This window comes from Dermochelys coriacea, chromosome 15 (assembly GCF_009764565.3).
Source record: "Dermochelys coriacea isolate rDerCor1 chromosome 15, rDerCor1.pri.v4, whole genome shotgun sequence".
Classification (NCBI taxonomy): domain Eukaryota; kingdom Metazoa; phylum Chordata; order Testudines; family Dermochelyidae; genus Dermochelys; species Dermochelys coriacea.
Genome location: NC_050082.1, coordinates 29,781,377 through 29,804,588, shown reverse-complemented (window position 1 = coordinate 29,804,588; position 23,212 = coordinate 29,781,377). Strand labels below are relative to the sequence as shown.

Genomic DNA, 23,212 nt, shown 5'->3' with positions numbered 1-23,212 from the left:
TGGCATAAACTCCCCCAGGAACTAAGGACCATCCCAAACCTTACCATCTTCTACCCCAAGTGCAGGGCACATTTCTTCAACCTGCCTTCTCTAGCACATACAGAGCAACGTGCACACTTTAAAACACAAAAAAACCCAACTCCCTTCCCTAGGGAGAGAAGGGATCACACGGCTCGTCATTTGAGACACAACCGGAAGGCCCTCGACACTACAGTGATGAGGACAGGATCCGAACCACCATAGAATAGATTCCCAGACCTGAAGATCACGCCTATTGTTCAACCTGCTTTAACTTATTGCATCAGGGCACTGAGTATTTCTCATCTTCTTTGCTATCCCCACCCCTGCCTTTACCACCTCAGACCTTTCAGAGGCTGCTTCCTCGTTCGGTGTCTGCTCTGCTCTTTCTGTTCATGCCAATACAGGCGGGTCACAGAGGGACTGGAATTACGAGAGGTCAATTTTATTTCAGATGTGAAATAACTGTCATACCCTTCTTCCAGTGTAACAGCAGTTGTCAAGGCAACGAGAAGTCTTTCTTTCCACCACACCCATCACAACAAGCGTCAAACTGTGGAAGGGCACACAGTGGTTGGTTTGTCATTTGGCTACTCAGCCACGTGTCAATTTTGATGAAAATAATCTTTTCAGTTTTCAAACCGCATGTCTTGGTTACCTTATAAAGCACAGCATGTCTAGTGAGTAGAGCATGGGGGCAAGATGTCAAGAGACCTCAATTCTGTTCTTGGCTGGGCCACTCACTCCCTGCATAAGCCCTTCCTTTCTCTAGGCCTCAGGTTTCCTCTCTGTAAAATGGGGCTCGGAATGCTTACCCACACTGGGAAAAAGATTTCGAAGTGAGAGGATGAAAAATCCTGCATGAGTGCAATTATACATATGATACAGAGCTCTCTGTCCGAGGCATACCCAGGAAGCACAAGACTGGGATAGCGAAAGCTATTCATATAAACAGAGACTGTTCAAGATGTGTTAAAAGGAAGACCATCAAGCCAGATTTCAGAGTAGCAGCCGTGTTAGTCTGTATTCGCAAAAAGAAAAGGAGTACTTGTGGCACCTTAGCGACTAACAAATTTATTTGAGCATAAGCTTTCGTGAGCTACAGCTCACTTCATCGGATGCATTTAAATGCATCCGATGAAGTGAGCTGTAGAACATCAAGCCAGACAGGCCTAAAATTAGCCCCCTAGCAGTCCCGTCTTGTGGGCACGTGCACACTCATATAGTACAAGTATGCACGTGCGAGCCTTCTTGTGAGCAGCTCAGAAGTGCCAAGATCAGGATTCTCAAACATTTTAACACCCTGCTGATTTACACCAAGGGAGCAATCAGGCAGAGAACAGGGACAATTAGAGTCATTCCTGTCACAGGGGCAAACAGGGTGCTGTCCCACTCAGCAGCAAGGGGGCGACCTTAGGGGATTCGCATTGCCAGCAGCAAAAACATATATTTACATGACACAGAACAAAGGAATTCGTACCACCAGTTTCAGAATGGGTTAAGGCTATGAACACACACACACCCTGCAATGCTCACCAACCCAGCACTCAGCCAGAAACACGGAAGATGACACAGGCTCAAATTGGATACAGCTTTATCTGTTAATATGCTCTGATTAGATTGTATTTTTGGTAGGGTTTTTAATTTGATCCCATGAGCCATGAATATTGCCTCGCAGTGATCTACCATACTTACGCGAGCAATTTAAGAAAATATATGCAAATGATTCTGCTCCTCTCTGCAAGTACACACTGGCAAAATACAAGAGGAAGGGCCCATGCCTGGTCTGTGCGATATACATTCCTCTAGGAGGCTCCAAAGCAGCTGGGGGACTCTAGGAAGGAGGGCTGCACTTCACGGACCATGAAACAACTGTTAAGATGAAAACTAAAAAGCCATCTCTGGCAAGGAGGTGACGTGAGGAGGTGGCCAAACCCAGAATCCTGCAGCCCCAAAGGACACTGCTTTGCCTCAGTTCTTAAGCAGAGTAACTACTGGGTCTGTGACCTGTCCCAAAGGAGCTGACTAAAACCCAGAAAAGAAGGAAAAATAAAGGATTGAGACAGGGTCCTAAGGTCACAGGCTCTGCTTGCACAAACGGCCGTCATTTCTGAGACACCACAAGACGCCGAGTGAACTAGAGAAACAGAGCATATGCTTTCCCTCGGCATTCTCTCACGCAGGTGAGTCAAAGTGAGACAAGGGGCAAACTTTCAAAGCACCTCCTGGCAGTTCAGCTCCAGGAAGCCTATAAACGCAGCTGTATCCCTAAGCAGCCCCTGGAAATTTAACCATGTATTACCAAAGCAAGGCCTTTAATGGCTAACAGCACTTAGACTGGAAGCTATCTGGGGCGGGGGCCATTTGTTTGTTCTGTGTGTGTACAGTGCCTACTGCCCGGGGCTCCTGGTCCATGGCTGGAGTCCTAGATGCTACCACAGTACAAGCAAGGACAATATCCTTCAGGGGTTTTAAATTGAAATAACGCTTCACATTTGTACAGTATCCTGCACCTAATACAGTACCCTGAACCCTGCGCTTGAAGAACTAATATTAGTTAATGGAACCTCATAACATCCCTAAGAAACAGGGAAAGTGAGACAGAGAGACTTGAGGCAACTCTACAAGGTCACATGGTGGGTCAGAGAACCAACTAGGACCCAAGAGTCCCAGTTCCCACTAACTACTAGGTCCTGCTGCCTCTCCATGACCTGTAGACGGCTATAAAAATCAGGTCTGAGAGTCCTGCAGGGAATGTCTGACCTTCCCCTGACAACATTATGCTCTTTTGTGTCAACACAGCCAATGAAACCCTCTCAGTAACAGGCACGAGTGACCATGCAGCAAGCTTTCAAAATGCCATAAATCCAGTCAGGGTTAATTTGTATCTTTTAAACAGCTGAAGTGATGTGTTCATGTTCCAAACTACTCTCCAGCAAAATATGTTAGAAAACCAGAGACTTGCACGTGTCCCAGCAGGGACAGCCCTGGCTATAAAATAACGCAATGGCTGTGGGCAAGAAGGTGATATCCCCTGCGGAAGCCCCTCTGGGAGCAATGAAAGCCCCTCTCCCCTGGCTCTGCAGAATCCTTTCAAGGCAGGTCATTGAAGAGTCCGGCAATTCACTCCCAGGCAGGCGATGGGACTCCTGGGGGAGCTTATGCAGTCTCCCAGGATTGGACCCACGCTCTCCTTTAGGTGCCAATAAAGCTACGGGGTGAGTTTGGGACTGTCGGTTTTTGGCTGTGTAACTAATCGTTCCTAAGGGCTGCTGGTAATTACACAACCTCTGCGGGCAGGGCCCCAGCGACCGAGCCTGCTGGGAGGTAGTTATTAGCAATGGTCGCAACAGATCCCAGCATTGCTCCCTGGAGCGGGGGGGGGGGGGGATTTGCTCATCAAAACGACCCTGCACCCCAGATAAACCCCAGCCCTGCAATGCCCCAAATCACCCCCCCAGCTCAGTGGGCCGGAGAGGCGCTGGGGCCGCGTTCAGAGCGCAGCCACCATGACTTACAACCTTGCAGCAAACAAAACAAACAAACAAACAAGATGGGGGGGACACAGCCCTACCCCCCCCCCACGCCCCCAGCGAGCGCCGTTCGACGGGCACCCCGGCGTGCTGACCCCCAGGGCCCCCCCTAAAACAGCAACATCTGGAGCGTCCCCTAGTCTTCCCCCGGACGTCACGCTCCAGATGTGCAGCACCCCCAAAAAACCTTCAGGAGCCTCCCCCCCCCAAAAAACGCCGGCACGGGTTAATCCAGACGCGCACAGACAACTGGCAGGCGCATTCTCCCCCCCCCGCCGCACATCTGGCGCCACCCCCCGCGGGAACCCCTGGCCCCAGCTGCGGCACCCACCTCCTTCTTGACGGTGCGCAGGAGCCTCTGGCGGGTCTCCGCCTCTGTGGGGAAAGGGGGGAGAGGCGCGTTAGTGGCCCCGGCGCAGCCCGGCCCCGCCGCCCGGCTCCCCGCGCCCGGCCGCCCCGTCCTACCCGCCGGAGCCGCGGCCATGGTCCTGCTCCTCCGCCGGGCGCCGGCGCCTCTGCCTCTGCCGCAGCCCGCGGGAGGGAGCCGGGCAGCAGCCGGGCTGGGCAGGGCAACGCCGCCCACTTCCAGCGGCGGGCGGGGCTCTCCGGAGCCTGCGGGGTGCGGCTGGCTGGGCCCCCAGCCCCTAAAAACGCCCATCGCCTCCTCCCGCCCGCCCCAGGCGCTGGCGGAGCCCAGGCTCTAGGAGAGGAAGGGGCCGGAGAGCACCAAGTCGGGGTCCCCTGAGCAGCCCAGAGGACTAAGCCTGCTGCTGCCCAGCGCCCAGGGTTACCACCTTGGACATGCAAAAACCCCGCATCGCCCCCGCCAGTATCTGGGGCCAGGCCACAGAGACGACGGGGAACATTCCCCTGCTGCGAAGTGGGGACGCTGCGGCATCACTAGCTGGACACACAAACTGTTAACGGTGGCTACCCCACTCCGGGGGGATAATCCTGCAACTCTTCCAAGAATACCCGGCGGATTCAACTATTTTTCTGGCAACTGGCAAATCCATAAACCAACCAGCCAAGAGACAGCCCGCTGGTAACCCTATTAGCCCATCCTCTGTGCCTCACCCCCTGTCTGCACCTGCCCTGGGAGGCCAAGTTCAGGGCTATCATCCCTAAGCTACAGCCGGGGAAGTCAGGCCCAAAAGCGAAGGCCAAGGAGCATTGAAGGCAGAGAGGCACCTCAGCTGATGTCAAGGGGAGTTAGACACTCAAATACCTTTAGGGATCTGGGCCTAAATGACTTGCTCCAGGACACACAGAGCCTCTGGCAGAGAATCAAATGGAGGTTTCCTAAGTCATAGGCTAGCATCCTAACCCCTGTCATCTAGTGAGGAGGGCAAATGTCAGACAAATTTGGACCTCCAGCTACTCCACCTCGGTGGACACTTACATCCCCACAGGATTCAGCCAGCGCAAAGCAGCAGGCAAGCTTGGGGCACAGATTTGCAGACTCAATTCTCTGCTGCTCACCTGCCTTTAATAAGTGATAAATAGCAGCAGCAACACCAGCTGTGGATCAGTAACAGCAGGTCTAGCCCTTTTGCTCATTGCCAGCTACAGCTGATGATAGTTATCCAAAATGATCCAGTGGATACTGATCATCATCAGTTCAGCCCATAAACCTCTCATAAGCCATTCTGTGACTCACCCTTTGACAGTTCATGTTGTGTACATGGTCATGTGAGTCACAGGGTGCCCATGAGCTTTATCACTCACAAATGCATTGGAGGCCTGACTCTTCTGCTCTCTTACACCAGAGCAATGATTCACATCAGTGGAGTTGTGTTAGAGATATGTGAAATCAGGGCCAAGCTGGTTGTATTTAGCATGATGTAGCCCATAGTCCAGGCTATTGAATTATGGTGCCCCTGGTGGCAGCCCTCATCTCTCATGTAGAAGAGTTGCAACCTACAGAGAGGTTTCAGAGTAGCAGCCGTGTTAGTCTGTATTCGCAAAAAGAAAAGGAGTACTTGTGGCACCTTAGAGACTAACAAATTTATTTGTAGCTCACGAAAGCTTATGCTCAAATACATTTGTTAGTCTCTAAGGTGCCACAAGTACTCCTTTTCTTTTTGCAACCTACAGAGATAATCCATTGGTCTGTCTTGATCCAATAGTCTTGGAAATTATGTGTGGGCCAGATCCTCCTCAGACATAAAGTGGCATCACCCCATTGACTCAGGGCAGCTATGCCAATCTATAGTAGCTAGCCCATTGCCGTTCCAGCATCGAGAAAGTAAAGATCAGGGAAGTGGTGATGACTTGGACAGGGCTAGATTGCTGAACCCCATAGATGTCTCAAAGAAATATCGTAAACTACATAGAAACATCTCTGCCTCTGTCTCATTAACATATTTCCTGTGTTTCTTTTCCCTCATTTGCTCCTAAAGACATTTCCATAGAAACAGGTCCTTTGTTCCTTAGCAGTTCAGTTTCCAATAACTACAAACCATGTTAAAGATGAGGGCAGCTGCAATCAACTACATCATATGCAAATAAACTGCAACGGCTGCTGGCAGGTTGGTGATGCAATGCTCAGCTGGGCCTCCGTTTCTCTGATTGAAAAATAAAGTTAATTCCAGCTTCCAAAGGGTGCAGTGAGGCACAGAATTAATTTGTGTTTGCAAAGCACATTGAGATGCTCAGATGATGCATTTTATATAAGTGCAAAGTGTTATTCCCTATTCATCTCATTCTCCTTGTGACCTTAATTTAGTGTACCATATTCTGTCCGTGGTAGGACTGGGAATCCAGGCAGCAGCTCACAACACCATCCAGGTAACCACATATTCTCGCAGATCCTGAGCAGGGTTCGCTGTTGCTATGCCAGCAGTAATCTATCTACTGGGGTTTATCTGGGATATTTATGCAACTTCCTCAATAATTCCCCATTGATAGCTGTGATCTTGGCTTTCTTTCTATTTGGAGAAACACTGCCAGTCCCTTCGGACACAAGCTTAAAGCAAAGTCTCCTCCCTGAGATTGTAATCCCTGATAGCCATATAACAACTGCAATTCATCTGTGTCCTAACTAGCCCCATGTAAAATGAGGAGCCTACATAAAATATGCCCAGTCAGATAAAGAGCCATCTGCCACTCCTGTCTATTCTTTGACAGAATTTGGCTATAGAAAGAATGAAGAAAGCTTCTCTCCAAACAGTGAGAGCATACAATTATTTCCAATTGGAGGCATGTCAGATGAATGTTTGCATTGATAGGCCTTGCTTCCACTTTGCCTATAACGTACTCGCTTCTGTTCTGGATGGAACATGTCAGATCAGTTCATACATAGGCTATATCAGGCTCTTTATGGCTTGTGAGTGGGTGTCACCGCCCTCTGCTGGATGGACTATGTTAGACCTACTCCTGTGTATACATAGTGCTCCCCTGCTTGAGGGCCACGCCTTTCATCACCAGGAACTGGCCTGTGTCTTCCATGTAGCCAAAGTCCATGAGTTGTATTCCTAGCATTCTGTGTATGCGCTTAGCTGCTCGCTGTGCAGAGTGTGCACATGTAGCAGGAAGCCACAGATCGTTACAACCTCCCTCTACAAATCACTCCGTGGCAAGAATCCCAGAAGGATGTGGCTTTGCAAAGAGCAATTAAGCAGAAACCATGGACCCAAGATACATAATAGATCCTACTCTATAGCTTATATAATGCACAGGCTTGTAGGGGCTCTGTGTAACCTGTCCTTAGTTATTTAAAATTAATCCATTTCAAGAGACTACTTCCTGGCAAATTATATGGAATATGCTGGTTTTTACTGTTTATTTGTTACTAACCAAGGTCCAGCATAATAAAAAAACCCATCCCAGGTATGTATCACAACAGTGTCATTATTCAGTGCCTATATAAGATACAGTTTGTGATGACTGTTTAATTTATTTTAATGTAATAAACTAGTACCCAAATTTTGTTACATCCTCTTGAAGAACTTGAGAGCTCCCTTGCTGCAATAGTTAACAACTGGACATGGGATACGTAAGCTGGGTTCAAGGTGGAGACAGGACAAGGTTTTGAAGCTGGGAAGGCAAAAGATGTAAAATCACTGAGCCAAATCCAGATGCCACTGAAGTCAATGGCAAAACTCCCATTATTAATTATTAGTTTATTATTTTTGTATTGGCTAATTACTAACATGATCAGCACTGTGCGACTTACCAGTATAGGCAGACTTCACTCTGAGGAGTTTACAGTCTAAATTGATTTCAAAATGGACTGCAGGACTTAACCCACTGCATTCATTTCACCATCTTGCTTGTTGCGGGAGTCTGCATCTTTCACCCAATAAAATGACTCATTTACCTGACTGCAAAAAAACAGCAATTTACTCCTCAGTGTAGAGTGGCTCTCTTATCACAAGATGGTGCCATTGTGTTTGGTTTAGTACAGAAACTTTCTGCTTTGTGTAAAATAATTGGTATTGATGGAATTGGACAGATTTAATAAGCCAGAAGAGTACCCAGAAGTCACCTACTACAGGACAGGCCCAACAAAGAAAACAACAGAACGCCACTAGCCATCACCTTCAGCCCCCAACTAAAACCTCTCCAACGCATCATCAAGGATCTACAACCTATCCTGAAGGACGAGCCATCACTCTCACAGATCTTGGGAGACAGACCAGTCCTTGCTTACAGACAGCCCCCCAATCTGAAGCAAATACTCACCAGCAACCACACACCACACAACAGAACCACTGACCCAGGAACCTATCCTTGCAACAAAGCCCGTTGCCAACTCTGTCCACATATCTATTCAGGGGATACCATCATAGGGCCTAATCACATCAGCCACACAATCAGAGGCTCGTTCACCTGCGCATCTACCAATGTGATACATGCCATCATGTGCCAGCAATGCCCCTCTGCCATGTACATTGGCCAAACTGGACAGTCTCTACGCAAAAGAATGAATGGACACAAATCAGACGTCAAGAATTATAACATTCAAAAACCAGTTGGAGAACACTTCAATCTCTCTGGTCACTTGATCACAGACCTAAGAGTGGCTATACTTCAACAAAAAAGCTTCAAAAACAGACTCCAACGAGAGACTGCTGAATTGGAATTAATTTGCAAACTGGATACAATTAACTTAGGCTTGAATAGAGACTGGGAATGGATGAGTCATTACACAAAGTAAAACTATTTCCCCATGGTATTTCTCCCTCGCACCCCACCCCCCACTGTTCCTCTGATATTCTTGTTAACTGCTGGAATTAGCCTACCTTGCTTGTCACCATGAAAGGTTTTCCTCCTTCCCCACCCTGCTGCTGGTGATGGCTTATCTTAAGTGATCACTCTCCTTACAGTGTGTATGATAAACCCATTGTTTCATGTTCTCTGTGTGTGTGTGTATATAAATCTCTCCTCTGTTTTTTCCACCAAATGCATCCGATGAAGTGAGCTGTAGCTCACGAAAGCTTATGCTCTAATAAATTTGTTAGTCTCTAAGGTGCCACAAGTACTCCTTTTCTTTTTGATCCAGACAGTGTCCCCTTTCCTACTGGGGGGTTGTTGCATGAGCCATTGGCATAAGAACATGCTGGTGAGAAAAATCAGATCTGGGCTAGTTTTATCTGAACCCAAACTACCAGATACTCCATCAGGGAAGAAGCAGATGTCAGGAGAACTGTCCTGATGGCACAAAGCCCCCTCACTATTGAAATATTCACTTTAAGGGGTGTTTATTGTGTGCCACCACTTGCCACCTGAGATAATGGAACACTCCACTGCTGGCATCAGAATGCAGGATTGTCAACAAGAGCAGGACAAAATCTTTTCAGCAAATTGTAAATTAGCCAAAAAATGCATTTTTCAGGGCACTGAACCGATGCAAATTCAGTTTGAATTCAGTGAATAGTTTCAGATGAAAAAAACTGGAAAAAAATCAGCAATGTCCAAATGAGCTGTTTCCTGTTCAAACAGCCTTTCAGTTTCAAATCAACACTCAAATTTTGATTTGTTTGACCCAAAATGAAAATTTTGGGGGTTTATCATTTTACTGAGGAAAAAACAAACAAAAAATGGTTTGGGTTCAAAATTAACCAATTATATTCACTCAGTTCTATTACCAACCCTAAAGTTCAAAAATCATGAATCAGCCTCCAGATAATCAAAACACTGCATCAGTTTTTCCCCAGCCACCCCATCCTGTGGGAATGCTGTCAGCTGCTCCCTCTTCCTCCTCTCAGCCCCTGAGGGTAGGGGGACAGTGCCGACCGGCCTCTTGGAGGCAGCCCTGATTGGTTGCTCTTTCCCAGAAGGCAGGCTGAGGGTTGAAATCTGGGGGAGGGCTGGAGGTTCCCCTCTCATTACGAGATTGGGCTCCCGCCCCAGCCAGAATCACATGACTGGCAAGGAAATCGTGAGAGCTGGCAGCACTGCTCACCTTGCAATAACCACAGTATGAAGGGGTTGTACTGATTTACTGATCCCTCCTCCTCTTAGCAGGCAGGGGGATGATGGAGCATATTCAGGCCCACTACCGTCGCTCCAGGTCCCTTCCCTACCTCAGGCCCAGCCTGCTCGGGACACCGGGCCTGTCGCATGCATTGACCCACTCACATGGCTTTGGGGGCTGATCTGCCCCACACATCCTTAGGGGGCACATGTCCCATCATGCCCTGCCCCCCCCAGCCATCAGATCTGTCCCCAGCATCTGCCCAGTCTCCACATCAATTTGACCCCATCCATTCTGATCCCCCAGCTCAGCCTTTGCCTCCCCGGCAGCTCCAGGGGCTCTTCACAACCCCTCCCCCACCCCTTTCCATGTCAAATGGGGAGAGCCGCCCATCAAAGGAGGTTTTCCCCATCTGCAAGGCAGCTGGAGCTGTTCTCACCATCACAGACCAGCCCCAGCTGAAATCCCATCACTCATGAAAAATCATCAGAGCTGGCAACATTGTTATGGCCTGGAGCCTCAATAGGGCAGAGTTAAGGGTGTCTGTCTGCCATCACTGGGCATGATGTATCCTAGGATTGCACCTAGAGACCAAGCTCAGGGGCCCATTGTGCCAGGCGCTGTCCAAATACATGGAAATTGAAGGGGATTTGGATGCTTGATTCCCTTGGAAAATGCCAGACTACATCCGCATTCAAGGGCCAAGGAACTGGCGGTTCCTCACCATGTAACATGTATTTGGCTTCTGTAGTGTCCACAAAGAGCTGACACTAACCTGTTTTATATGCTCTCATCGGATATACACATAGCCACTGGAAGCTGCATGGAATTCACTTTGATCCCTGGGGAAGAACGAGGAGACAGATTTGAGCCTGTAATAGCAGAAAATTAATGTAATTCAGTTCAAATCTCACCTGAAGAGAATCAAGTTCATTCCCTGTGTGCCAAGATAAATGTCCTTCTGCATCAACTTTAACAAATGAACACATAACACAGCCTGGGTCAGGTCTCCTGCTAGCCACCCATGGAGACCAGCAAAACCCCATCGGTCCCAAGACAAAGGAAAGGACTCTATGTTATACAGGCCTTGCAGAGCTCAGACACCATAGGGAACACACAGCCAGCTCAGTGTTTCCTGACCCTTTGGGGCAACTGTCCCAGTTCAGCAGTGCAAGGCCTTGGTTGCCCTTCCCATTCAAACATACGCTCTAACCTGCCATGAGCCTGCGTTGCTCCAAAACCCAGTCTCTTAACGACCAGCTGCTATTACTCTGTGCAGTCATGCAGTGCTGACTTGGACGCGTATGCACAGAGCCCCACCGCTATTAGATCTTGATTCTCATGGGAAATCTCCACTGCAGTAAAAGACCCGCTGCTGGCACGGGTCAGCTGACTTGGGCTCTCGGGGTGCAGGGCTATAAAACGGCAGTTCAGGTTTGGGCTAGAGCCCAGGCCCTGAGATCCCACAAGGGGAAGGTTCCAGAGCCCAGGCTCCAGCCCAAGTCTCAAGGTCCTCATGTTATTTTATAGTCCTGCAGCCCAGGCCCTAGAAGCCTGAGCCGCTGACCTGGGCCAGCTGCAAGTGTTTTACTGCAGTGGAGATATACCCTCAGAGTTATGTATGTCTGCAGGCCCTGAGGTGCTGCACAGACAATTAAAATAGGTTAATGAACAGTAATAAAGCATCAAAGCCCCATAAAACACCCACTACAGAAACTCCAACAAATAATAAGCAACCAAGCTGATCACCCAGAGCAGAAAAAACCTATTTCCTCTGTGACCTGGGGACACAGCTAGGGCAGACTGGAGTCAATGCTCTGCACAAATATTCAATCCAGAGGTTGAGAACATGTCAGGTTTCTTGGGCAGCCAACAGCTGGGTTAACATGGAAATATTGTCCTGTGATCCCTGTTCTGTGCTAATCTGGGATAACCTACTCTGCTCTTGGGATAATACTCTCAGTACCACGTTGTTTGCCGTGAGAGCCAACAGGGCTGTCTCAGCCTTTGCCAGTGCAGGAAGTGGAAGGATAACCGTGTGGTTAACGCACGGCCTTCAGCTCCACCAGACGCTCACAGGGCAATCTTGGCCAGTCACTTCAGCTCTGTGGCTCAGTTTCCTGACCTGTAAGATGCCAATAAAGATACTAACCAGACTCCCAAAGGGATGTGAGGTGCACTGCATCTGCCAGGGCATGAGAACCAGGAAGGGAACCTGGCCCTAAACCAAGCTGATGCCAACAAGTCCAGTGCACTGTGTGAGCTGAGTGAGATTTTAAAAAGCGAGCAGGCAGCATGAGTGATGCAGAGTCGATCTAACTGGAAGAGGTTTTTCAGCATTAGCCATCAGAGTGTTTATTATTAGAGACGTATGTACAGCCGTGTGCCATTTCAGGAACTGCATGCAGACCAAGCCAGCAGTGCTTTCTCAGCCAAGACAATGAGGACTCCCCAGAGTGGCTTGTATTTGGCAGCATCCCTGTAATAGGCTCATGCAGAGGGAAACTGAGGACCCCCCTTCAAGCAGGCAATTAGAAAATGTATGCATCTTTGGACATTCTGGAGCAAAGCAGTGGTGATTTCCAAAGTCAAACAGCAGGGTATTTTATATTCTGTGCAATCTAATCTAATCTGTCTAGTCTCGCTGCATGTCTAAGGAACCTATCACCAGAGCAGTGCCATCGCCTCTTCTTTCTACAGGGTTTTTCCCCAAAATGGAGTCATTTGGTGAGACACCCCAGGCATATGGTCAGCTCTTAAGTATAGTGTAGCTCCCATCAAGGCACCTAGCTGAAGTGGCCAAATTTTAAGATATCTCCCAGCAGCTGCCATGAGGAGCCTGAAAGCTCAGTTCTTTTGAAAACCCCACACCTTGCTGCTGAACAGGATCTATGTGACACTTCAGAAGAATTCTCAGCCCTTCTCCAGCACTTTTCATGCCCAGCGTTCTTTGCAAGCGCTGCCTAGTTTGACTCTGTGGCGATAACACATTACAAAGACAGATCCAACGGGGACGATGCTGGGGTTTTTTGATATATCAAGTTAACACTAATATTTACATCATGGTAAGCTTTGGAGCGACTTAAATGTGCAGCTTGTTACAATAAGATAAAGTGCCAGCAGGATGAAAGCTGCAGGAGGAGAAAGATCATGATTTCTTGTAAGTTAAGCAAGAGGTTTTTTTACAATGTATTTTTGTTTCTGAAATCTCCAGTCTTGTCAATCTCTCTGCCTCACTCCAGGCAAATTAACATTGGACAGGCAGCTTTGAGTCATATGCTAACACTAGGCACCAATGACCCGTCCCTCCCCATCATTCCCTGGGGAAGGATTTATTTCCCAGAAGAACTTTTGTATTTGGGCGAAGTTTCAAAGCAAATCTGCACTGTACCCTTTCATGCACCTTTTATGGGGCCTTTAAGAAAATTGTCGTTTATTACAATTGCTTAGGACACTCCAGGAGGCTAGTGGGGGTTTTACCTGAGTAAGGAGTGCAGAACCAGGCCTCCGGTTTATCTACCCCCATCTTCCCTGATGCTAGAAGTAATGAGTTGAACTCCCATCAGCCTCCACTGTTGGTTTCACTCTTCCTGAGAATGTCCCCTGCCCCCAAGCAAAGTGCTTCACCAATGCAAATTTGCATCCACATTGAAATCAGGGTATGCTGACTGTACATCCTCTAAAAAGAAAAGGAGTACTTGTGGCACCTTAGAGACTAACAAATTTATTAGAGCATAAGCTTTCGTGAGCTACAGCTCACTTCAATGCATCCGATGAAGTGAGCTGTAGCTCACGAAAGCTTATGCTCTAATAAATTTGTTAGTCTCTAAGGTGCCACAAGTACTCCTTTTCTTTTTGCGAATACAGACTAACACGGCTGCTACTCTGAAACCTGTACATCCTCTGTAGGCTCTGAGCGTCTATCACAAAGTGATCACTGTGTGGTGTTTAGATTTACATTTTGCCTAATGACCATTGAGTGCCACAGCTGTAAATGGTTCCATGCCACTGGTAAATGTCTGGTGCATGCATTTAGCTGGGTATTTGCCATGGACTGACACAAAACAGAATGCAGTTAAAGCCACTTCAAAAATGCTACCTTAGTGACTTAAAGATGTGACTACGCCATCTGCAAGGACCTTCACCAGTCCCCAGAGACACAGCAGTGAGCCTTTCCCTTCATTCTTCAACAAAAAAAATTTCAAAAACAGACTCCAACGAGAGACTGCTGAATTGGAATTAATTTGCAAACTGGATACAATTAATTTAGGCTTGAATAAAGACTGGGCGTGGATGTGTCATTACACAAAGTAAAACTATTTCCCCAGTTTTATCCCCCCCCCACCTGCTGTTCCTCACAAGTTCTTGTCAACTGCTGGAAATGGTCCACCTTGATTATCACTACAAATGTTTTTTTTTCTCTCCCACTGGTAATAACTCACCTTACCTGATCACTCTCGTTACAGTGTGTATGGTAACACTCATCGTTATAAATCTCCCGCTGTATTTTCCACTGCATGCATCCGATGAAGTGAGCTGTAGCTCACGAAAGCTTATGCTCAAATAAATGTGTTAGTCTCTAAGGTGCCACAAATACTCCTGTTCTTTCCCCCCCACGCTAATAACACAGCACGCCCTCAGTGTGAGCAAGAAGGGCTGTCTCCAGACACAGTGTAATAAATCAGTGGCTGCGTGTAGACAGACTTCATGGTCATCTGTTGGCAGCAGCAGCAGGACCTTCCGCTTCCAAACTTGGATCTTCACCCTGGGGATGGAAGGTGCTCCATTCGCTGTAGCCAGCATAGAGACTTTTATCATGTTTTCAGACATCCAGAACTGGAGGGCAACGTAGTCACAAATACCTGAGCAAATCCCTCTCTAACGAGCAACATCCCACCCCCACCCCCACTGGTAGCTTTTCAACTCCAGGCCTTGATTCCTTCCTCTTTTCGTCTAACTTCTTTCTATATTGATGGGAGTTGTTCCCATCTCTCCTTTCAGGGAGTTGTTGGTCAAAATGTCTCCATAAATCCACATGGCAAACTCACAGCATCTTGCCCTTGGTCTTCTCTTTCCAGCTCCGGCAGAAATTGATGAGTTGATGACTGGGGTGTTCTGTGTGAGAGATGATTGGCTCTAATTTTCTGAAGGCTGGGGAGCTTAAATGAGAGAAAGCTGCTTTGTTCTTAATGTGATTATGTTGCATCTCCGGATATCATGCTTAGTAAATTAACCTGTCCTTTGCTGTCTCTGCAGTTTAAACAACATTGCCCAAAGTTGTTTTAACCCAGCAATTCATTGCTCAACAGCTCAGTGCATGGGTGAGCAGGTAGGAAGAGTGATCTGCTAAGCAAATGCATGCAGAGGACTCTGTCTAGTGCAACACATTGCCATATGGAGGTTGTACTTTGTGGCCTTGAGGGAGACCCATCTCCAGCCCACTCAGCGAGAGACAGAGTCACTGCAATGCAAGGCCTTTCAGGCTGGTGTAGGGTGGGAAGAGAGTAAGAGGGGGAGAATGGGGATGCCAGAAGACTCTAAAATGTAGCCACTGGGCCAGATCCTCCACTGGTGTAAATCAGGGTAACTTCGTAGAAGTACCTAATATAGACAGATAGACACCAGTGGAGAATCTGGCCCATATTACTAGAAATGGACCCAAACATACTCCAACTTTGGGGAGACTTTAAATCTAAAATGACTTTTGCTCAGAGTAAGGAAAATAACAATAAAGAACAAAAGTAAAGTCTCCAGAAGAGAGCACTGTGTGTTTCTGACTTTAACAGGCTGCAATGACTCAGAGCCTAACATGGCAGCTGTCCCCGCACAGGGGGTGAGTTTTTAGAAATGTTTAGGCACATACAAAAAGCAAAGACCTCACAATGTCATAGCAACAGACACTGCTGCCCCTGTCACTAAAGGGAGGCCAGGCCATGCCAAAACATCAGCTCTGAACACCCCACAAACTTTGGGAAAGGATCCAAATGTTCATCTTCTGTGGAGTGCTAGCTCATTTGCATCCCCCCTAGCCTATCCTGTGAAATGCTTCTAAAGGAATGTCAGATAATGGAGGAAAAACCCTTGGGCTACATTCAGCACACTAGCACCATTTTACCCCATGTAACAAATCTGTTTAGCAGGTCACTGGTCTGCACGTGTTGATGTTGGACTAATCTCCTCACATGGAGCCATGTGGGACACAGGACAGGGGCTCACAGTGCTATCACAGCACGGCAAGGCACTTACCCAGTGACAGAATAAACTACAGCCAGGGGGAAGCTCTAGTTTCCCGTAAGGCCAGTGGAGTCCAACACCGAGAGCTGAGGACTGGAGGTGACTTCGGGAGAGCAGAGTGTGAGTCCTGAACTTCAGCAATCAGAGCCATTCATTGAGCTAGCCCCCTGCAGCTTCTGACCCAGACTCAGTGAACAAGAAGCAAAATATTGATCTGATGCTCTATTCAAATTTGCCTCCTCTGGTGTCTATAATTAGTTTGCCAAATTGCTGTTTCTAAAGATTTTGGATTTCAAAGCTCCCCTGTCACTGATTTGACAGTGGCGGCCTGGGTCCAATTCCAGAGAACATGGGGTCATGTAACTGGACTGGAGCTGCGTAGCGCCTGGGCAACTGTGAGCAGCATGGGTGACTGATACGATGTTCAGAGAGAAAGTCAGGAACTTGAGATGTCGGCGAGTTGAGCTCTATGAATTTTATTGCTTATTTGACAGACAGATCCCCAGGGTAGAATCTGTCAAAGGTGACAGGCTGGTGGAATAGAAGCCTGGAAATCAAACTGACAGCATTCATCCTCAGAGTAGCGGTACAATGAGTCCTTGTGAGTTTAAATGGGCTCTATCAGGTTACAAATCATACAAAACTAACATACGTCCCTGTGTAACTAAGAGCCACTGCAAAAAGAAGGAAAATCGTCACTGCTCACCATTGGTGCTCAAGATTTAATTTTTACTCCCCACTTAACTTGGTCAGTGAAAATAGGCAATAGTTTCACTTTTGTGTTCAGTCAGTTTCACTTTCAGGTGCCAGACACTGCTATCAGATTTGGTTCGCAGCCATTTTAGGAGAATTGAATTCAGACATCAAATCATTCCCTATTTTAAAAATTCTGGAAAACATTTTAGTATAGGTTGAAAACACACACACACACCTTAAACCATGCTATCAGCTCTCTTTGTTATGTCACTTACGCCTCTGAGATGGTCCTCAGACTGAGGGGATTAAATCCTGCTCCCACAACAGACACTCTATGGACAGATCCAAGTGGTGAAACGGCCTTCCCACCTGGATTTCTAAGGACAGATGCAAACCCGCCATGCAATTCAGCAGGTTTCAGCCCTGCTTGTCCGAGGCAGCAGCAGCACCCAGAAAACGAAGGACAGACTTTTTATCAGTTTGCTCCAGCTGCACTCACCCCTGTTCTGTATTCATGCAGGGTGAAATTGACGATTGTGCAAAGCGAGAGCACAAGGCCTCGTCACCACTGACTCCTGGCTTCAGCTGTATTGCTGTCATCAAATCCAGTGTACAGAAGAAATTCTTGCCAACTAATTGTAGGTCAGGTGGGGAGTGCACGGGGGAGGGATGTAGACAGATGCAGGACAGAGAGAGGCACTATGCTGGTTACACAGAAAAGGGATTATACCCAGCTCCCAGGGCTCTCTTGCTCACACTGTTATTGGAGATTTCGGCTCAATTCAGCTCTCATGGGAGTGAATGGAAAGTGAATGTCCATTTGCTTCCACGGGAGCTGGCTAAAGCCCTTACGAAGCGTCTGTGACACATACCATTTCTGCACTATGTATTCAGTTTAACACCACGTCCTAGTCTGTACAGGCTGGCTGTCTCCCTAGGTCAGGAGAGGAGGCTGCACTGGCACTAATAGTGAGCTCTACGAGTAGGTTGTGGACAGTCTCTCAAGGGCAATGGTGGAAACCCCCTAGCTGGAGAAAGCTAAAACTTGACTGGGCATAGTGCTGGTGATCCGGTGACTGAGAAAGATGCTGCATGGCCGGGGTGGGCAGGGACTGGACGGGATCCTATTTTACAGCTCATTGATACTTCTGTAAAATCCCTTTTGTTCCAAAATAAACTGCAATCAATGAAGACTCAATAAATCAGCAGCAGGGGCTGATGATGGTGTGGAATTCCTTATCGCCGTGCTGACCGACAGAGCTCCACGCACTAAATATCCATTGACAGCAGTTTCAGTGCATTTAGACAGCAAAATCTCACAACCTCTCCCTGCTTGTCATGGCTTGGGCTGGATCCTCAGTGGTGCAGATCAGTGCACTCCTGCCTTGACTTCAATAGACCAAGGTTGATTTAAGACAGCTGAGGATTTGACCTTTTATTTGCACCTCTTGAAATGTATTGGTTCCTTTACAGATGTTTTATTCTCCCAGAATTGCTTTAGAGAATGACCGCCAGGGCAGCAGTTTTCAGCCATGTGATGCACACTCATATTGACATATTTTTATTCAACCGTTTTAAATAGATTTTGCATAGACGTGAATAATTTATAAAAAGCATCCAGGAAAAAGTTTCCCCTGATCTCCCAGTCACTCCGTGAGCAAATCTTAATGGAGCCAGCCACTGCTGAGTGTTGGGTAGGAGGCTGGCTCGGCAAGTGCTATTGTGTCCCTCGGAGTTGGTCTCTGCACAGGTGTGCAGAATGGTGGAGTTTGTAAAATAGTTGACGTCACGTAGTCATGGAAACCTGTTAATCTGGCCGGTAACTAACCACATGTCTAATTTTGATCTCTTTTGTAATTCCTCTTAATTACAGCTGAGGGGTGGGTGAAAAACCCGGCGCTGGAGCAGCTCTTGCTTGATATCAGCCAATCCAGAACTGGACCATTGATCGTTTTGCAAATGCTGCTCACTTTCTGGCCCTCTGGCAACCATGCAGCACTCTTGGAACGTTCAGGCCCTCAGTGAGTGGGGACAGAGCCTGTCCCCTGGAGCTCACTGTTTTATACCTGGCACAGGTCAGTAATGACCCAAGGTCATTGATATCAGATCCATGGCCAATGTGAAACCAGTTGGTCGTCTCAGCCCAATGCTGAGCAGACAGGTGTCCTCAGAACATAAAATCACCACAGCAATTGACTCCAGTCACCATGAGGGCCAAGGATGAACTGGACCATGGAGCTGAGTGACCTGCTTTCTCCTGGCAGAACTCCCTGCAGGACTGGGGCTCAGATCCCTTCTGAACACCACCCGCCACTCTGTTCCCAGCCCTCTGCTCACTGGGGCCAATGGCTAGAAACAGTAACAACATTTAAATTGCTGTTCTACCCTGCAGACCTGTCCCAGCAGGGCTCGGGGTTAGATCCACTCAGCTGAAGGACGGAAGGTGTTTCTGTGAGCCGCTTGGAGACAGCCCACCTGTGAGAGCATGATCTGGATTCTCTTGTGCACCGTGCAGCATGTCTGCAGTTTGTGATGTCCCAGTTACATGGGTGGGTGCCCAAGAGGGGTGGCCAAGCTGCACAGAGGCCACGGGGGGTCTAATTTTCCCTGCAGAACCTGTGATGCTGGTGATGATGCCCAAGATGGAGAGACCCCAGCTTGGCTCTCCAAGCCCAGAGCACTTGGCAGGACAGCAGCTGTTCACTTGTAAGCCGAGCCCAGAGGGTTGTGGTGTCAGTGAGGCACAGGGACCCCTGAGGAGCCCCATAAGGGTTTGTACAAAAAACCCTGAGACTTAATCAGTGTGGTCTATCAGGGCAGTGGGTACAGAGATTCCTAAGCACTTTAGATGACTTAAGATTCATGTAACTCTAAGATTATTTCAACTGTCAACTCTTCTGGGTGGGACCATTTCTTTGTTCTGGGTTTGTTCAGTGCCTGGCACACAAGGGGTTCCTTGGCTTTACAGCACTACAGATAATCCATGTTAATAAGCATAACAACTCAGCCCAGCAATTGGGTCAGGAAGAGCTATCCTGAGAAATCCTAGGCCAGTAGAGCTGAAAGTGCAGTGGCAAGAGCTGTTCTGTAACAGTGTCCTGAGGAACCCTTTCTGGTCAGTGTGTGGAGAGGCCTGCATCCAGCTCCCCATTTTTGACAGAAGAGGGACGCCCCAACACCAACAGAAGTCTCCATGCCACGAAAGATGCCGTGATCTGAGTTTCTTGCCAATTTTCTCCTTTCTCCCCAGTTCTATTGTGCATGAAGAGTTCCCGGCTATTGTCAAACATCCAGCGAGGGCTACGGTTACAATTTTGCCAATAGTGAAACACCACGGCAGATCACGGCAGAAGAAAGCCAAGGAAAGTGTGGGCCCCTTACTGAATGAGGGAGGCAAGCTAGTGACAGAGGATGTGGAAAAAGCTAATGTACTCAATGCTTTTTTTGCCTCTGTTTTCACTAACAAGGTCAGCTCCCAGACTGCTGTGCTGGGCAACACAAAATGGGGAAGAGATGGCCAGCCCTCTGTAGAGATAGAGGTGGTTAGGGACTATTTAGAAAAGCTGGACGTGCACAAGTCCATGGGGCCGGACGAATTGCATCCGAGAGTGCTGAAGGAATTGGCGGCTGTGATTGCAGAGCCCTTGGCCATTATCTTTGAAAACTTGTGGCGAACGGGGGAAGTCCCGGATGACTGGAAAAAGGCTAATGTAGTGCCCATCTTTAAAAAAGGGAAGAAGGAGGATCCTGGGAACTACAGGCCGGTCAGCCTCACCTCAGTCCCTGGAAAAATCATGGAGCAGGTCCTCAAAGAATCAATCCTGAAGCACTTAGAGGAGAGGAAAGTGATCAGGAACAGTCAGCATGGATTCACCAAGGGAAGGTCATGCCTGACTAATCTAATCGCCTTTTATGATGAGATTACTGGTTCTGTGGATGAAGGGAAAGCAGTGGATGTATTGTTTCTTGACTTTAGCAAAGCTTTTGACACGGTCTCCCACAGCATTCTTGTCAGCAAGTTAAGGAAGTATGGGCTGGATGAATGCACTATAAGGTGGGTAGAAAGCTGGCTAGATTGTCGGGCTCAACGGGTAGTGATCAATGGCTCCATGTCTAGTTGGCAGCCGGTGTCAAGTGGAGTGCCCCAGGGGTCGGTCCTGGGGCCCGTTTTGTTCAATATCTTCATAAATGATCTGGAGGATGGTGTGGATTGCACTCTCAGCAAATTTGCGGATGATACTAAACTGGGAGGAGTGGTAGATACGCTGGAGGGGAGGGATAGGATACAGAAGGACCTAGACAAATTGGAGGATTGGGCCAAAAGAAATCTAATGAGGTTCAATAAGGATAAATGCAGGGTCCTGCACTTAGGATGGAAGAATCCAATGCACCGCTACAGACTAGGGACCGAATGGCTCGGCAGCAGTTCTGCGGAAAAGGACCTAGGGGTGACAGTGGACGAGAAGCTGGATATGAGTCAGCAGTGTGCCCTTGTTGCCAAGAAGGCCAATGGCATTTTGGGTTGTATAAGTAGGGGCATAGCGAGCAGATCGAGGGACGTGATCGTTCCCCTCTATTCGACACTGGTGAGGCCTCATCTGGAGTACTGTGTCCAGTTTTGGGCCCCACACTACAGGAAGGATGTGGATAAATTGGAAAGAGTACAACGAAGGGCAACGAAAATGATTAGGGGTCTAGAGCACATGACTTATGAGGAGAGGCTGAGGGAGCTGGGATTGTTTAGTCTGCAGAAGAGAAGAATGAGGGGGGATTTGATAGCTGCTTTCAACTACCTGAAAGGGGGTTTCAAAGAGGATGGCTCTAGACTGTTCTCAATGGTAGCAGATGACAGAACGAGGAGTAATGGTCTCAAGTTGCAATGGGGGAGGTTTAGATTGGATATTAGGAAAAACTTTTTCACTAAGAGGGTGGTGAAACACTGGAATGCGTTACCTAGGGAGGTGGTAGAATCTCCTTCCTTAGAGGTTTTTAAGGTCAGGCTTGACAAAGCCCTAGCTGGGATGATTTAACTGGGACTTGGTCCTGCTTTGAGCAGGGGGTTGGACTAGATGACCTTCTGGGGTCCCTTCCAACCCTGATATTCTATGATTCTATGATTCTATGATCAGGGTAGCCGCATCCCTCTGCATGGAGGCCATAGGGTAGGGGCCTGCACCACTGTCATTATTTCAGCCCTGGAAGAGGGCAGGGTCTGGGTGGCTGTAAAAGAAGTTTGCTGGTTACAGAATTTGGGTTCCTTGGCCTTCATGGAGCCCTTGGGTTCCCTGGGGAGGTGGTGGAATCTCCTTCCCTGGAGGTTTTTAAGGCCTGGCTTGACAAAGCCCTGGCTGGGATGATTTAGTTGGGGATTGGTCCTACTTTGAGCAGGGGGTTGGACTGGATGACCTCTTGAGGTCCCTTCCAACCCTGAGATTCTATGATTCTACGATTCTTTCTTTATCCTGCACCTGCAAAGCTCACAGGGCTGCTTCCCTCCAGGAGAGAACTGAGCCACTGAAGTCAAACTGATTTTATACTTCTTGTCCAACTTGCCACCCTCTTCTTGGATGCACCCATTTTCAGCCGGTCTGTTTGTGATGGGCATGGGGTAGCTGTCTCTCACACAGAGGGCCTCCTGGCTCAGCGGAATGATCCGGCATGCTGAGCTCCAATGATCTCACAACACAGTGTTCTGTTATGGTAAAAGAAAACAAGGTATTAGGCAAAAATAGCCTTTGTGGTGAAACATTTCTGCGTATTGCAGGGGAGGTGATGCAGGGGGAGAGAACAACCAGGATTCCTTAGAGAACAAATAAGTCAATAGAGGGTTTGTCCTTTGAGCTCTCCCAGGGATTTGGGGCAGTCGCTGTTCTCTAAGGGGCCAGTCTGACAACCTCTGCGTACCAAAATCTCCCACTGATTTCCACTAGCATGTTGGGGGGTGCAGGTAGCCCAGGGCTGGTAACACCTTAGTAAAAACACAGCTGCTATAGCTGTACAATAAGAGTTGAGGGTCTGATTGAAGAGAGAGAGGGAGATGCTGGAACAGAAGAGGTTGGAATATCAATGGTTAAATATAGCTGATAGACAAGAACAAAGGCAATCAAAATATAGGTGACAATGCAGCCAAAGTTATTGAGGAGCTGCAAATATACTTACCACTCCTCTGCACTGTAGCAAAAGATTATATTGGGCCAGGCCCTCAAGTGGTACAAATCAGTATAGCTCCATTGCCCAGGGATAGTTTAAGGAACTAGACCAGCTAATGTAAGAAATATAAGACTTGTCAATCCTATGTTCTTATATAGTG

At 48.0% G+C, this 23,212-nt stretch overlaps 1 protein-coding gene across 6 annotated transcripts in view; it reads right to left on the bottom strand.

The window, feature by feature from the left end:
* The window catches only part of SGSM1 (small G protein signaling modulator 1), a 74,600-nt gene extending 69,580 nt beyond the window's left edge, over nt 1-5,020 (bottom strand). For 2 of the 6 annotated variants that reach the window (XM_038373822.2, XM_038373823.2), the window contains exons 1-2: nt 4,017-4,107; nt 3,883-3,926 (exon numbers count right to left, since the gene is read on the bottom strand). In XM_038373822.2, the coding sequence (XP_038229750.1) occupies nt 3,883-3,926; nt 4,017-4,035 (63 nt within the window). In that variant the 5' untranslated portion in view covers nt 4,036-4,107. Of the gene's footprint in view, nt 1-3,882; nt 3,927-4,016; nt 4,212-4,779; nt 4,882-4,953 lie in introns of those variants that run through there. The other 4 variants (XM_043498140.1, XM_043498141.1, XM_038373825.2 and 1 more) reach the window with 4 other exon arrangements.
* Nucleotides 5,021-23,212: the final 18,192 nt, after the last annotated feature.